The sequence below is a fragment of the Pan troglodytes genome, chromosome 6 (assembly GCF_028858775.2).
Source record: "Pan troglodytes isolate AG18354 chromosome 6, NHGRI_mPanTro3-v2.0_pri, whole genome shotgun sequence".
Classification (NCBI taxonomy): domain Eukaryota; kingdom Metazoa; phylum Chordata; class Mammalia; order Primates; family Hominidae; genus Pan; species Pan troglodytes.
Genome location: NC_072404.2, coordinates 54,069,096 through 54,084,542, shown reverse-complemented (window position 1 = coordinate 54,084,542; position 15,447 = coordinate 54,069,096). Strand labels below are relative to the sequence as shown.

At 38.2% G+C, this 15,447-nt stretch overlaps 1 protein-coding gene across 4 annotated transcripts in view; it reads right to left on the bottom strand.

Annotated features, from left to right (window-relative positions):
- The window catches only part of ABCA13 (ATP binding cassette subfamily A member 13), a 477,235-nt gene that overhangs the window by 387,737 nt on the left and 74,051 nt on the right, over positions 1-15,447 (bottom strand). For all 4 annotated transcript variants that reach the window (XM_009442731.5, XM_016957445.4, XM_009442734.5 and 1 more), the window contains exons 11-15: positions 15,240-15,367; positions 14,332-14,432; positions 13,914-14,081; positions 11,499-11,704; positions 10,585-10,724 (exon numbers count right to left, since the gene is read on the bottom strand). In XM_009442731.5, the coding sequence (XP_009441006.5) occupies positions 10,585-10,724; positions 11,499-11,704; positions 13,914-14,081; positions 14,332-14,432; positions 15,240-15,367 (743 nt within the window). The remainder of the gene's footprint in view (positions 1-10,584; positions 10,725-11,498; positions 11,705-13,913; positions 14,082-14,331; positions 14,433-15,239; positions 15,368-15,447) is intronic.

Below are 15,447 nucleotides of genomic sequence, written 5' to 3'. Positions count from 1 at the left end.
CATAATACAATTGCAAGTATTCACAGCAGAACAGACCAAGCTAAGGAAAGAATAACAGAGCTTTCACGCACAAAGGAGAAATAAGATCCTTTTGGGACAAGCAAATGCTAAGGGAATTCAATACCACAAGACCTGCCTCAAAAGAAATACTTAAGGGAGTGCTAAATATGGAAATGAAAGACAGTTGCTGGGCACCACAAAAAAAAAACACTTAAGTATATAGATCATTAACATTACAAAGAAACCACACAATCAAGTCTGCATAGTAACCAACTAACAACATGATATCAGAATCATATCTGTACATATTAATATTAACCTTGAATGTAAACAGGCTAAAACTATGCATGCTCCAATTAAAAGACACAAAGTTGAAGTTGGATAAAGAAGTAAGACGCCGTATGTGTCTTCAAGAGGCCCATCTCACATGTGACGACACCCATAAGCTGAAAGAAAACGAATGAAGAAAAATCTACCAAGCAAATGGAAAGCAGAAAAAAAGCAGGGCTTGCTATAGTTTGCTTTAGACAAAACAAACTTTAAACCAACAATAATTTAAAAGACAAAGAAGGGCATTACATAATGGTAAAGGTTCAATCCAACAAGAAGACCTAGCTATCCTACATATATATGCATCCAACACAGGAGCATCCAGACTCATAAAATGAGTTCGCAGAGACCTACAATGAAACTTACACAACCACACAATATAGAAGGAGAATTCAACACCCCACTGACAATATTAGATCAAGACAGAAAACTAACAAAAATATTTGGGACTTGAACTTGACACTTGACAAAATGGGCCTAACAGACTTCTACAGAATCCTCTCCCACAAAATAATAGAAAACACATTCTTCTCACGTGCACATGGCACATACTCTAAAATCAACCACATTATTGGCCATAAAACAATCCGCAGCAAATTAAAAAAAAAAAAGTCACACCAAACACACTATCAGACCACAGCACCATAAAAATAGAAACTAATGCCAAGAAAATTGCTCAAAACTACACAATTACATGGTAATTAAACAAACTGCTTCTGCATGACTTATAGGTAACAATAAAATTAAGGCAGAAATATAAAATTCTTAGAAAACTAATGAGAACAAAGATACAACAAAGAATCTCTGGGACATAGCTAAAGCAGTGTGAAGAGGGAAGTTTATAGCACTAAACACCCGCATCAAAAATTTAGAAAGATATAAAATTCATAACCTAACATCACACCTACAGGAACTAGACAAACAAGAGCAAACCAACCCCTTCTGCACATGGTTTCTGCAAGCAAGCTAGCAGAAAACAAGAAATAACCAAATTCAGAGCTAAACTAAGGAAAATGAAGACACACACACAAAAAAACATACAAAAGATCAATGATGCAGAGCTTGGTTTCTTGAAAGAATAAATAAGATTGATAGACTGTTAGCTAGGCTAATAAAGAAAAAAAAGGGACAAGGTCTCAATAAACAATCAGAAATGAAAAAGGGGACATTACAACTGACCCCAAAGAATTTTTTTTTAAAGCCTCAAAGACTATTACAAACACCTCTATGAAAACAAACTACATAAACTGAAAGAAATGAATGAATTCCTGGAAACATACAACTTGCCAAGATCAAAACAGGAAGAAACTGGATCCCTGAACTGATCAATATGAGTTCTGAAATTGAATCAGTAATTTAAAAGACTACCAAAAAGGTCAGGCATAGTATTTCACACCTGTAATCCCAGCACTTTGGGAGGCCGAGGCAGAAGGATTACTTGAGTCCAGGAGTTCAAGACCAGCCTGAGCAGCATAGCAGGACCCTGTCTCTACAAAAAATCTAAAAATAAGCTGGGCATGGTGGCACATGCCTGTAGTTCCAGATACTAGGGAGGTTGAGGCAGGAGGGTTGCTTGACCCTGGGAGGTCGAGGGTGCAGTGAGCCTCGATTGCATCACTTCACTCCAGCCTGGGCAACAGAGTGAGATCCTGTCTCAAAAAAAATAAATAAATAAGCAACAGGTGAATTCTACCAAATGTATAAAGAAGAACTGATACCATCCCTACTGAAACTAATCCAAAAAACTGCAGAGGAGGGACCCCTCCCTAACTCATTCTATGAGCCTAGCATCATCCTGATACCAAACCCTGGCAGAGACACAACAACAACAACAACAAAAATTTCAGGCCAGTATGCTTGATGAACATAGATGCAAAAATCCTCAACAACATACTATCAAACCAAATCAGCAACACATCAGAAAGCTAATCCACTACAATCAAGTAGGCTTTATCCCAGGGTTGAAAGTTTGGTCCAACATACACAAATCAGTAAATGTGATTTATCACATAAACAGAACTAAAAACAAAAACCACATGATCATCTCAATAGATGCAGAAAAGGCTATTGATAAAATTCAACATCCCTTCATTTTAAAAACCCTTAACAAACTAGGCAATGAAGGAACATACCTCAAAGTAATAACAGCCCATCGATGAAAAACACACAGCCAAAATCATACTAAATGGGAAAGAGCTAGAAGAATTTCCCTTTAGAACTGTAACAGGACAAGGATGACCACTCTCACCACTCCTATTCACCATCATACTGAAAGTCCTAGCCAGAGCAATCAGGCAAGAGAAAGAAATAAAAGGCAGCCAAACAGGAAGAGAGGAAGTCTCCAAACAGGGATAGTTTTATCCTTGTTTGCAAGATGATACAATCCTGTACCTAGAAAACCCCATAGTCTGCCCCAGAGCCCCTAGATCTGATAAGCAACTTCAGCAAAGTTTCAGAATAGAAAATCAATGTACAAACCAACAATATCCAAGATGAAAGCCGAATCACATTCACAATAGCCACAAAAAGAATAAAATACCTAGGAATACAGCTAACCAGGAAGGCGAAAGATCTCCTCAATGAGAATTAAAAAACACTGCTCAAAGAAATCACAGATGATACAAAAAATGGAAAAACATCCCATGTTCATGGATAAGAAGAATCAATATTATTAAGATTTCCCAAAGCAATTCACAGATTCAATGTTATTCTTAACAAACTACCGATGCCATTCTTTACAGAATTTGAAAAAACTATTTTAAAATTCATATGGAATCAAAAAAGTGCCCGAATAGCCAAGGCAATCGTAAGCAAAAGAGCAATGCTGTAGGGATTGCATTACCCACCTCCAAACTACACTACATGGCTACAGGAACCAAAACAACATGGTACTGGTAAAATAATAAAAATAAAAAATAAAACACATATACCAACGGAACAGAATAGACAGCCCAGAGCCCCGAAATAAGGCCACACACCTAAAACCATCGATCTTTGACAAAGTTGACAAAAACTAGCAATAGGGAAAGGATTCCTTAATCAATAAAAGGTGCTGGAATAACTGGCTAGCCATGTGCAGAAGATTGAAGCTGGATCCCTTTCTCACCTCATATAAAAAAATCAACTCAAGATGGATTAAAGATTTAAATGTTAAACCTAAAACTATCAATATCCTGGAAGATAACCTAGGCAATATCATTCTGCACATGGGAACAGGAAAAGATTTCAAGATGAAGATATCAGAGTTATTGCAACAACAACAAAAAATTGACAAATAGGACCCAATTAAACTAAAGAGCTTCTGCACAGCAAAAGAAACTATCAAGAGAGTAAACAGACACCCTACAGAACAGAAGAAAATATTTGCAAACTATGCATCCAACAAAGGTCTAATATCCAGAATCTATAAGGAATTTAAAAAACCAACAAGCAAAAAACAAACAACCCCATTAAAAAGTAGGCAAAAGACATGAACAGACACTTTTTAGAAGAAGACATGCACGTGGCCAATAAGTATATGAAAAAATACTCCACTGCATTAGAGAAATACAAATCAAAACCACTGAGATACCATCTCACTGCAGTCAGAATGGCTATCATTAAAAAGCCAAAAAGTAACAGATGCTGGTGAGGTTGTGGAGAAACGGGAACACTTACACACTGTTAGAGGGAAAGTAAATTAGTTCAACATCGTGGAAAACAGTGTGGCAATTTCTTAAAGAACTGAAAACAGAATTACCATTTGACCCAGCAGTCCCATTATTGTGTATATACCCAAAGGAATGTATATCATTCTACCATAAAGATACATGCACACATATGTTCATCACAGTACTATTCACAATAGCTAAGTCATGGAATCCAGCTAGATGTCCATCAAGAGTTGATTGGATAAAGAAAAGGTGGTACATATACTCCCATGAAACACTACACAGCCATAAAAAAGAATGAAATCATGTCCTTTGCAGTAACATGGATGTAGCTGGGGGCCACTATTCTCAGCAAATTAATTCAGGAACAGAAAATCAAATACCACATGTTCCCATTTATAAGTGGGAACTAAATATGGTGTACATATGAATATAAAAGTGGCAACAATAGAAATTGGGAGCTAAAGATTAGGGAAAGAGGGGTGGGCAAGGGTTGAAAAACTAACTATTGGATACTATGTTCACTACCTGGGTGATGGGATCATCACATACTGTCTTAAGTATTAATTCCTTTAATATTATGAAACTTATTTATAGATAAGGAAACTGAAGCAATTTGCCACCAAATCACATGGCTAATCTGTTGCAAAGCCAAGATTAGAAACTAATTAGTCTGACGTCAGCATTCAAGCTCTTTACCACAACACTACTCATGCTGAGAAAGCTTCTCAAGGCTGAACTGCTGAGCCACAGGCACAGCCTTTCTCACTCAGAGGTTAGTGACACCACAGCTTTGAATTCTAAATTGAAAAAAAATTTCTGTATGTAGCAAACTAGATTGTTGTAGTCCAACCCTTCCACTAAAAACATCCAGAAAAGTGAGAACAATATTTTTAATGATTTTTAAGGCATCAGAGAGCTACTGAGGCACTGGGAATTTGTGTGCCAACATTACAGAATAGGGAAGACAGGAGAGACGAAGTCCAACATTTGAAGCTACTTTTCCACTGTGGGCAACTGTTGTTTCCAAAACAAAAATGAGGGAAGAGAAGCTAAGAAAATAAGAACTTTCAAAAGCCTCACAAGACTAGGAAAGAAACTGAAATTCACAGACAGCTGAGGAAAAATTGCCTTTAGTAAACACCACAAATTTAGCTTGATACCCCCAGAAGGCTACACCCCAGTAGTAAAAGAAGACAAGAAACAATCGAGCTCTCACAAAGTTTCATAGCATGCTCAAAAATAGTTTAATTCCTGACTGAATTAAAGCGATATGCCTCCACTCTCACTGCCTGCCAGAAACAAAACTAAAGCACCTCTGGAGGAAAAAAAAATCATGCAGAGTGTCGCACTATCTCTACATATAATGTCTGAAATGCATTTAATAAAAAGATGTATGTCGAGTGCTTTGGGTGTCCAAGGCAGGAGAATCTCTTAAGCCCAGGAGTTCAAGATTAGCCTGGGCAATATAGCAAGACCCTATCTCAACAAAAATTAAAATTAAAAAATTAGCTGCAAATGGTGGTATGAGCCTGTTGTCATAGCTACTTGGGAGACTGAGACAAAAGGATCACTTGAGCCTCATAATTCGAGGCTACAGTGAGCTATGGTTGTACCACTGCATTCCACCCTGGGCAATAAAGTGAGACTCTACCTCTTAAAAGAAAAAAAGTTGTATAAAAAACAATAGGAATTGGGGAAAAAAAATAGGAAAAGCATACAATAGATACTGACACCCAGAAAATAAAGTTATTGAAGTTATCAGGCATAAAATATTTAGTAAAACCTATAAAATAAAATGAAAATTCTAGAACATATAATAACTGAAATTAAGAATTAAAGGAGTAAGCTTAATTAAACACATTCTGCAGAAAGAATTTCTCAACTAGAAAATAAATCAGAGAAAAACCACCCAGACTGAGGCATAGAGACTAAAGAAAACAGGAGGAACAATATAGAAAAGAGAAGAAACATTTGGGACACACACATGAACACACACACAGACACACACACACACGTAAGTACAGTCCTAATAAGAAAAAAAAAGAAATTGAGGTAAAAGAAATATTTAAAGAAATAGTAATATGGAATTGTTCAAAGACAATAAATATATAAGTCCACACATCTTAAGTCCTCAAGATGGATAAATATGAAGAAATATTCCAGGTGTTGTAGCTCATGCCTGTAATCCCAGCACTCTGGGAGGCTGAGGCAGGTGGATCACTTGAGCTGAGGAGTTTGGGACCAGCCTGGGCAACATGGCGAAACCCCATTTGTGCAAGAAATACAAATTAGCCAGGTGCTGTGGCATTCACCTGTAGTCCCAGCTACTTGGGAGGCAAAGTCAGGAGAATCGCTTGAGCCTGGAAGCAAAGGTTGCAGTGAGGTGAGATTGCACCATTGCACTAGAAATCAGTTAAGAAGATGCAACAACCAAGTAAATCCCTAATAATCCAAGAAAATGTCACACTCATTGTGAAATTTTGTGACATTTTTCTCATTCACTCTTCATCCCCTTCATGGCACAATATGCCACTGTCAGGAAGATGTGTATCAATTTCAAGTTCCTCCCTCAGTATACAAGGGAAAAAATAGAACTTGCTGGCAATATATGGCTTGCCTAGGGGCTGCCGAAGTGACTGGTTTCTGTCTTGCCTGATGTAGAGCACAGATGAGAAAAGTGGCATAGTTTGGATGCCAGGTTGGAGGCCACTGAAAGCAGCAGTCAGTCACTGTGGCATGTTAGAGCTGCAGGGAGTCTGCAGACCCGTAGGCGGCTAGGAGTAATCAATTATGGACATAGGAATACAATAAACATCCAAGGCTTTTGAGATGAACCAGGAGACTGAATAATACATTTTAAAGCAGATACTATGTATGCAGGGAAGTGGAATAAAAACACACATTTAGGCTTAGGGAATACACATCTTCAGAAAAGATTTAAAAGACCCTGAGCCTTTAAAACAGTTTGGGCAATGAAGGTCTTCCCCTGCACAAAGCCATTCTACAAAAGCTGGGGGAAGTGGAAATTTTTTTCAAGTGTCCAAATCTCAAGAGAACATATCAAGACATACCAAAATAAAACAGAGTAACATGAATGATTCAAAGGAACCAGATAAATCTCCAGAGATTGTCCGCTAAAGAAATGCAGGCCTCTGGCTTACTTCATAAATAAATTAAAACAACTACCTTAAATATGGCCAATGAACTCAAAGAAAACACAGTGAAAAACACAAAACTAAATCTAGAAAATGGTTTATAAACAAAGTGGAATATTAGCAAAGAGAGAGAGATTACAGTCATATACCACATAATGATGTTTGGTCCCGTAAGATTATAATACTATATTTTTACCTTACCTTTTTGTTATATATGCTTAAATACACAAATACTTACTATCATGTTACAATTGCCTACAGTATTCAGTAGAATAACCTGTATATGTTTGTGGCCTAGGAACAATAGGCTAACCGTATACTCCAGGTATGTAGTAAGCTATACCATCTAGGTTTGTGTAAATATACTCTATGATGTTTGAACAATGGAAAAATTGCCCAACAATGCATTTCTCAGAATGCATCCACATTATTAAGTGATGCATGGCTGTATTTACAAAGAACCCAACAGAAATTCTGGAGCTAAAAAATAGAATAACTGAATTTAGAAATTCAGGCAAAAGAAAGAACCCACAAACTTAAAGATGGGCCATGTGAAACAATCAAATCAGAGGAGCAAAGAAAAAAAAATGAATACAGCCCAAGGAACTTATGAGACACCATCAAGCCAACCAATATACGCATGCAGAAGACGAGAAAAAGAGAAAGGGGCAGAGAGTGTATTTAAAGGGGCAGAGAGTGTATTAACGGCTAAAAACACCCCACATTTGAAAACTAAATGGATATACAAATGCAAGAAGTTAAAAAACTTCAAGTAGCATAAACCCAAAGAGACCCATACGAAGGCACCTTATAATGAAACTATTGAAAGTCAAAGACAAAGTGAGAATCTTAAAAGCAGCAAAAGAAAAACGACTCATAACATACAATGGAGCTTTTATAAGATTACCAACTGACTTCTCTTACATGCCAGAAGGCAGTTGAATGACATATTAAAATGTGTGAAATATACCTAGAGCTCAGCATAGAGGAAAATTTATTGTCTTAAAAGTACCTATTAGAAAATAAGAAAATCTGAAAGTCAAGAACAAGAAAAAGAACAACAATCACACTAAATTTACTAGAAGAAAGAAAATAATAAAGATAAAAAATAAATTAATAAAATAATATACATATTTAGTAAAAATATTTTTTTTAAATTCCGTTTCTTAATAAGACTAGTTATATTTCTGTGATAGCGCAAGCCTTTTCACAGAGATCAGCCCCCAGCAAGGGTCTGTCCAAAGAAAGTAGAGTGGTTAAGCTTACAGGATCCAGAGTGAGACTTCCTGGATTTGTATTCTTGACTTCGATGCTTAATACTTTTGAGACCTATGCTAGGAATAAAATCTTTCTGAGCCTCAATTTTCTCATCTGAAAATGAAATCATAATGGTACCTATCTCACAGGTTGAATGAGGATTAAACAAGATAATCATAGAAAGCACAATAAATATTTGCAATTATCAGTATCATTGAGACTTCTGAACCACAAGCCTGTTGCCACTATTGCATATCACTCTCTGTAGCCTGTTTCTGAAAAGAGTCAAAAGTGGGCAAGAATAAGTGATAATGAGGACAGGTAGTATAGGAGAAAGTTAAAGTGTAGGATGAGTACTCAACCCAGAAGAACATGGCCAACTCATTGGAGAAGTTACCATCAACCCAATACTGCTGCTATACAGAAGAGTTTTATAGTGTAATCTGTAGAAAATGCAAAGGCCCATCTTACCATATGTGGATTTGATACTGAGAGCTACAGAGGGAGTATCTCTGGCAGCCTCTAAAAGTAGCAGTTTAAAAAACAGCATGAAATAAGAAAAGGCAAGGTCGTAATAGCCACAGAAAAGGGATGAGAAACTCCCATTTCCTGTCCAAGTCCCTGACGTCCAAGATGCAGGCTTTCTAAGGAGAAGCTGATAACCCCACTGTGATGGAGCAGTGTCATGGCATGCTGGAAACCAGGGCAGAAGATAATTCCCAAGGAGAGATGGAAATAGACAACCAGCTCTAGAGTAAAAAAGCAGAGGTCAGAAGTGCAAGTTTTACATGCTGGCATCTTTCCAAAAAGTAGATCTCTGGGGAACAGGAGGACTCCCTGTGAATCATACAGTTATGAGTTTGTAATATTTATATTTTAGGGAATTTTTGGTTTTATGAAGCTGACAAGGAAAGAGGTGAGCCGTTAACATAATAAAAACATACATATATATTTGGTCTAGGCCATTGTTTCCTGACAGGCACATAGCTGCTAAGACCCTTGGAATGTAGGAAGTGGTGTCTTTTTGTATGCTAATGAATGACTGGTGACTAGAGGCGCTGGATAGCCCCAGAATGGGGGCTGATTGTCAGGGGAACCAACCCTGTAATTAGAAGGTTGGAACTTTCAGGTTCTCCCTCCTCCCATTCCCTTACCTGCCTTCTAACCTCTAGGTAGGGAAGAGAGGGATGGAAGTTGAGTCAATCACTAATGTCCAATGATTTAATATATCATGCCTACATAAGGAAACTTCCATAAAAACCCAAAAGGACAGTGTTCAGAGTGCTCATAGGTTGATGAGGACATGGAGGTGCTGGGAGGGTGGTAGGCCTGGAGAGGGCATAGAAGCTCCATGCCCCCACATACCTCACCCTATGCATTTCTTCCATCTACTGTTACTAAATTATATCTGCTTAATAAACCAGTAACCTAGGAAGTAAGCTGTTTTTCTGCATTCTGTGACTTGTACCAGCAAATTACTGAACAAAACGAGGGGTTCATGGGAATCCTGATTTATACCCAATTGATCAGAAGTGAGAAGGGAAGCCTGGACTTGGGGTTGGCGTCTGAAGTAGGGGCAATCTTGTGGGACTGAGCCCTTAACCTGCAGGATCTGATGCTAATTCCAGGCAGACAGTGCGAGAATTGAATCGAATTGTAGGACACCCAGTTAGTGTCAATGGAGAAGTGGAGTAATTGCTTGTTGTGGAACAAATCCACACATATGGTCACAGCAGTGTTGGAAGTGTTGAGTGTGTGTATAGAGAAAAACAGTTTGTGTTTTCTTCTATAGGTTCATGGGGTGTTGTCCCCAGTGTGAGCATCAATCTTAATGCTAAGTAAAGTGAGAAGGGCCACAACAGAAAATATGGACTCTTGTGAGTAGGATCATGACTAGTCTGCACATAGAAGTATTTATCACCCAAACCAGGACAGTCTTGAGAGTAAATGCAGTCACTATTATAAATTTTGCAGGAACAACGTAGCTCAGTCAAACCAGGACTTCTGGTAAGTCTTGTCATAATTGATGAGAAAAAATTATACGAAGTAATCACAATGCCAAATTGTGCTTGGAGAGCCACCCATTTTAAGCCCCGCTTTGTTAAATAGGATGGACTCTCAGGAAATTATGTCACCTCACTAAAAGGGGAAAGCATCCCCCATTCCTGTAGTTTAGGCTACTGACTTACCCAATAGTCTGTTCTGGAAACTCTCTTGCATATTTACATATTGGGCCACTTCGCAAGTCTTCCTGATAAACTTTATGAAGGCTTTCCAATAATATGCTTGTTCCAGGAAAAATTGTGCTTTTTCAAGTGTATGAAATATCCTGCAGTCAAAAAGAATCCAGAGAAAATTAAAATTTAAAAATGATCTTGCAGATGACAGTTAGATCATTATAAATTTTTCTAAAAACAAATATATGCAAATGCATGGCAGTCCACTTATGTAAGGAAATAGAATCTTTCAAATAGTTCTACTAAATTTTTAAGTTTGTTTACAAACTCCTCTACCTCGATTTGAAAAATGAGGAAAAGCAATTTATGAGAATACATAAAATATAAGACAATAAATCAAGAAGGACAAAAAAAGAGGAAAATTAAAGGCCATAACAGGAAGTGAACTTAAAGATTAAGAAAATATATATTCCTTATTTGACATATTTGACGAAGAACATCCTAGCAGTCAAGGAAAATGGAAATTGATCACACATATAATTCACAGTCATAAAATAAAATCAAGGCGAATTTTCTGTAGAGTTACAGCTCCCAAGAGAAGCTTCCCATTTGTAGTTAGTGCACAATTTCTGAGTAATTAAGTAAACAAGAACTTCCATCACATGCATACCTTGGACTTACCAGGGATCCTCAATTTCTAATGAAAGATTAAGTCAGTGGTTAAACATTAAGGGAACTCTTTCATATTTTACAGTTTTTAGATGCTTTCCAACTGTACCAGTAGGTTAATATTTTTAAAATAAATTGAACCTCTTTCTATTCAAAATATAATCTACCATATTGATCTATCATTTGTGTAGAAGGGGCAGTTGAAATCATTCTGATGTCCCAATTGTTTATAAGTTTCCCACCAAACATGTACTTACACTGTGGAGACAAGCTGGTGCTTACAGTCACTAGAAAAGACATTATTCTCAGGAGAGGGATCAGCTCCCAGCAGCAGGAAGAGCCGAGTACAGGAAAGGCTTGCTTCTGACAGCTGCATCTCAAGTTCCTTCCAGTCCAAATATTCTTCAGGTATTAAAACTGACATATTTTTGTGCCAAGTAATGACCTCTTGCAAAATACGATCCTTAACAAGAAAAGAAGATATTGCTTATAATAAATAAAGCAATTCAAATGTGGATATTTGAGACACAGCCTTTACCCTGTATCACTAAACAAGGGGTCCACTCAAACTGTACATCAAAGATCGTGCCCTATGGCATGGTAATTATCTAAGTTATAGTTCTGGACTTGAATCTTTACTCATGTTCAGGTTAATAAGTCCAAAAATAAAACTTAATCCAATAATAAAGTAGGATGGGACTCAGTGTCATAGCTATCTGTGTTAGCTAGTTGCAACAAGTAGCCTGTGAACCAGACCCCCTGAGAGTCTCACTCTCAGTACCACCTTCCACAATTCCTCTAGGCTGAGATCTGGCTCACGTAAACCCATAGAATGCAGCTGAAGTGAATTGTGCCAGTTCTAGTTCTACCTTCTCTGAGGACTGGCAGCTCCTACTCTCCCTCCTTGCCTGTTTTTGCTTGTGTGTGGGATCCCTGGATAGCCATGTCAGAAGTCTGGCTACCCTGCTGAAAGGCCATATGGAGAGGTTACCTGGAGAAGAGACATCTTGAGTCTGAGAGGAGAATGAGAGGCCCTCGTCTCAGTATCCTAGCTAACCAGACTCCAGCCCTCACGGCCATCTGACTGCAACTACGTGAATGATGCCCAGTAAGACCATCAGAAGAACCACCCCACAGAGCCTGGTCAACCCAGAGTCAGAAGAGAGAGAAAATAATGTGTTTTGTTTTAGGTCACTGAGCTTTGGGGTGATTTGTTAGTGATATGTATCGCAGGCATCATCCAAAAGGCTCTCTCAAGTATATGTAACCTATAAATACATAGTTTCCTGCTTCATATGAGACTACAAGTTAGACTTTACAGATAAAAAGAAATTTGAGATAGGATTTCTGCCAGGAAAGAGCTGACATCCAGTAGCAAGAAAGGTATTTGCAAACAGGTAATGTTTTTTGTGCCTGCATGCATTCACATACACTTTTCTTCTTTATTTTCTTTTCTTTATTTTTTTAATAGGGTCTCACATTGTCACCCAGGCTGGAGTGCAATGGTGTGATCATGGCTCACTGCAGCCTTGACCTGCTGGGCTCAAGCAATTCTCCCACCTCAGCCTCCTGAGTAGCTGGTATTACAGGCATGTGCCATCACATCTGGCTAATTTTTGTTTTCATTTTTGTAGAGATAGGGTTTAGCTATGTTGCCCAGGTTGGTCTTAAACTCCTGGGCTCAAACGATCTGCCCACCTAGACCTCCCAAAGTGCTGGGACTACAGGCATGAGCTACTATGCCCAGCCCTTCACATATAATTTTCTGCCTGCTTAGCATCCTCTCCTGACTTCTCTTTGCTTCCAAATCTTACACCTCATCTAAGGCTCATTGACTTATTTGGGAAGACTCCTAGATGCTGAGCTCCAAGGCTCTCATTGTTGTTTGCCCTTCTCTACCAAGATAGTGTCTTCTTCATGTTTGTACTCCCTTCAGCATACTGTCATGCACAGAGTAGATGCTAAGAAATCGGTGATTGAATTATGCACACTATTCAATTACTATCCCAATTTTCATTTTGCTGAGACATCATTTATATTTCACTAGTTTCATTATTTCACTGGTTTTATTTCCATGGTATATAAGGATATAAAAAAATAGGTAATACTGAGAGAGAAAAATGAACTCTAAAAATATAAATATTGTAATTTTAATTCTCAGTAAGAAGAATAGGGCTGGAACTTGACAAAATAATCTTTCCAAACAAATCGTTCAACATTCTGCAGTCCCACTTGAGCGCTGAACAGGGGTAGCCCATTGTCCTGGGCAGTTACATGAGAGGAATATGACTTTTAAAGCTTGTAACCACTCAAAGCCACAGTTTTGCTGGGATTGACTAATCACCAGAGAGACTCCTCTGCTTTTCTTAGCATGTGCAGCCCAGAATGAAGCAGATCAAGGATCCAGGAAGCCAGAAAAGAAGAAGTGGTATGTTTTGAAAGTTTGAGGAATTTCAAGTAGGTTTTGGCCAGGCTGGTGGCATACAACCTTTCAGTCAGACAGAAAGGCCAGCATTGAAGGGCTGCTGGAGTTCAGAGAGCCAGCTTCCTTTAAGTGTGTGGGCTTACGGCAAAACTTTCCTCATCGAAACTCCAGGTTAAATATTAGCATCTTTGGTGAATTTAATCTTAAATTGGTGCCCTTAGAAGAGCTAAGATGGTAGAATACTTACAGCATCCTCTACTGAACCAAGTAGCTTGTTTAAAACACTCGTCTCAGAGGAGTTACAATAGCACAACAGTCCCTGGAGACCACCCCATATGCTGGAGTTTCCAGGGGGCAAAAAGGCCTCCTTCTCAGAGAAACGACCATTCGGGCAGACAGCATTCTTCGCCAACATCTAAAAGATTAACAAGAGTGGGAAGGAGTAACATTTAAAGAGGCTTAGATACCCTCTTCATGGGCTCAAGAACTGCAAATATAATAAGCAATGATAAACATTTTAAACACAACATAAAGTTTTGAAAAACCTGCATATTGTTCCCTTTTTTAGCTAGCACAATTCACAAAAGGAGCAAAACTGAATATTGCATGAGCTTCTTGAATGTTTTATTAAAAATGCTTATTTATAATTCTTTGTTGTGCTTTACCTGTTTCAGCTCCCAAAAGAACACATCCTTTTCCAGTTTCAATTGGTTAAGTTCAAACCATTTAAAATCATTAGCTGATGTCTCCAGGCAAATGAGGACTTCTGCAAAGTAGACAAATTGATTATTATTCACCTAAGGTAAGTAAGCTTGACTTTTATACATGGCCATGAATCAATAAACTGGATCCTGAAAACATGGATTTTTTAAAAACTTGACCTATTATTATACATTTTCTTCTCTTCCTTAGAAAGGAAAACAGGAGTCATTGTAATATCATTTTGTCCTTTCCAAAGACTAGTGAGAATGAGTTTTTACTTCTAAAGTAACATCCCCCCTCACTTTTTCCCTCTCCTCCCTGAGAAAATGAAAAGGCTGCAGCCCATCTGGGCAAAAGTCCAAACCCAACTTCCTCAGAAGAGGGAAGAAGGAATAATGCTCACCATAGTCAAGAAAGTTCAAACAAGGGCATTCTGCAAACCCAGGGGGAACACACTCTCCCTACCGGACACCAAGAAGCATTGGTGGGAGGAGGCAGTAGAAGGAACAGAATACAAAAGATACGCTTATTCACAACGCACTCTGGTCCCTTTCCAGCCTGAAAACCACAGATGCTGCCGTGAATGTGAAAGTCAACCCAGCCTTAGGACACTGCTTGTCATAGGCCACAGCATGGACTTAAGGAAAACAGAAGGATGCACTCTTCACTGTGCCCTTATTGTTATTAAGCCTTGGTGTGCTGTATTTTAAATCCCCTAGAAGGCATCAGAGTAAAGCATAAATATGCATATGACACCAGCAAAGTTATCTCCCAACTTTACAATGTGTCAGGCAGTTTCAAGTCCATTTTCCAATAAATTTCACATTTACTCTTAGTGAGTCAGGGACAAATAACACCAAAGCTAGCTTACCGTGGACAAAATGTAAATTCTGAGCTATCGCATTTCTGAGAGCTCCATCAAGCTGAAGAATTCTCTTCAGTGCCGGCCACTGGGGCAGGTTTTGCAGCAAGCTTTGCAATTTCCACAGATGCTGTAATCTGAGGGCAAAAATAAATAAATGAAATAAAATGAAAAGTAGTTCAAAGTGCCAATTAGGGAAATAAAAATTCCGTTCAAA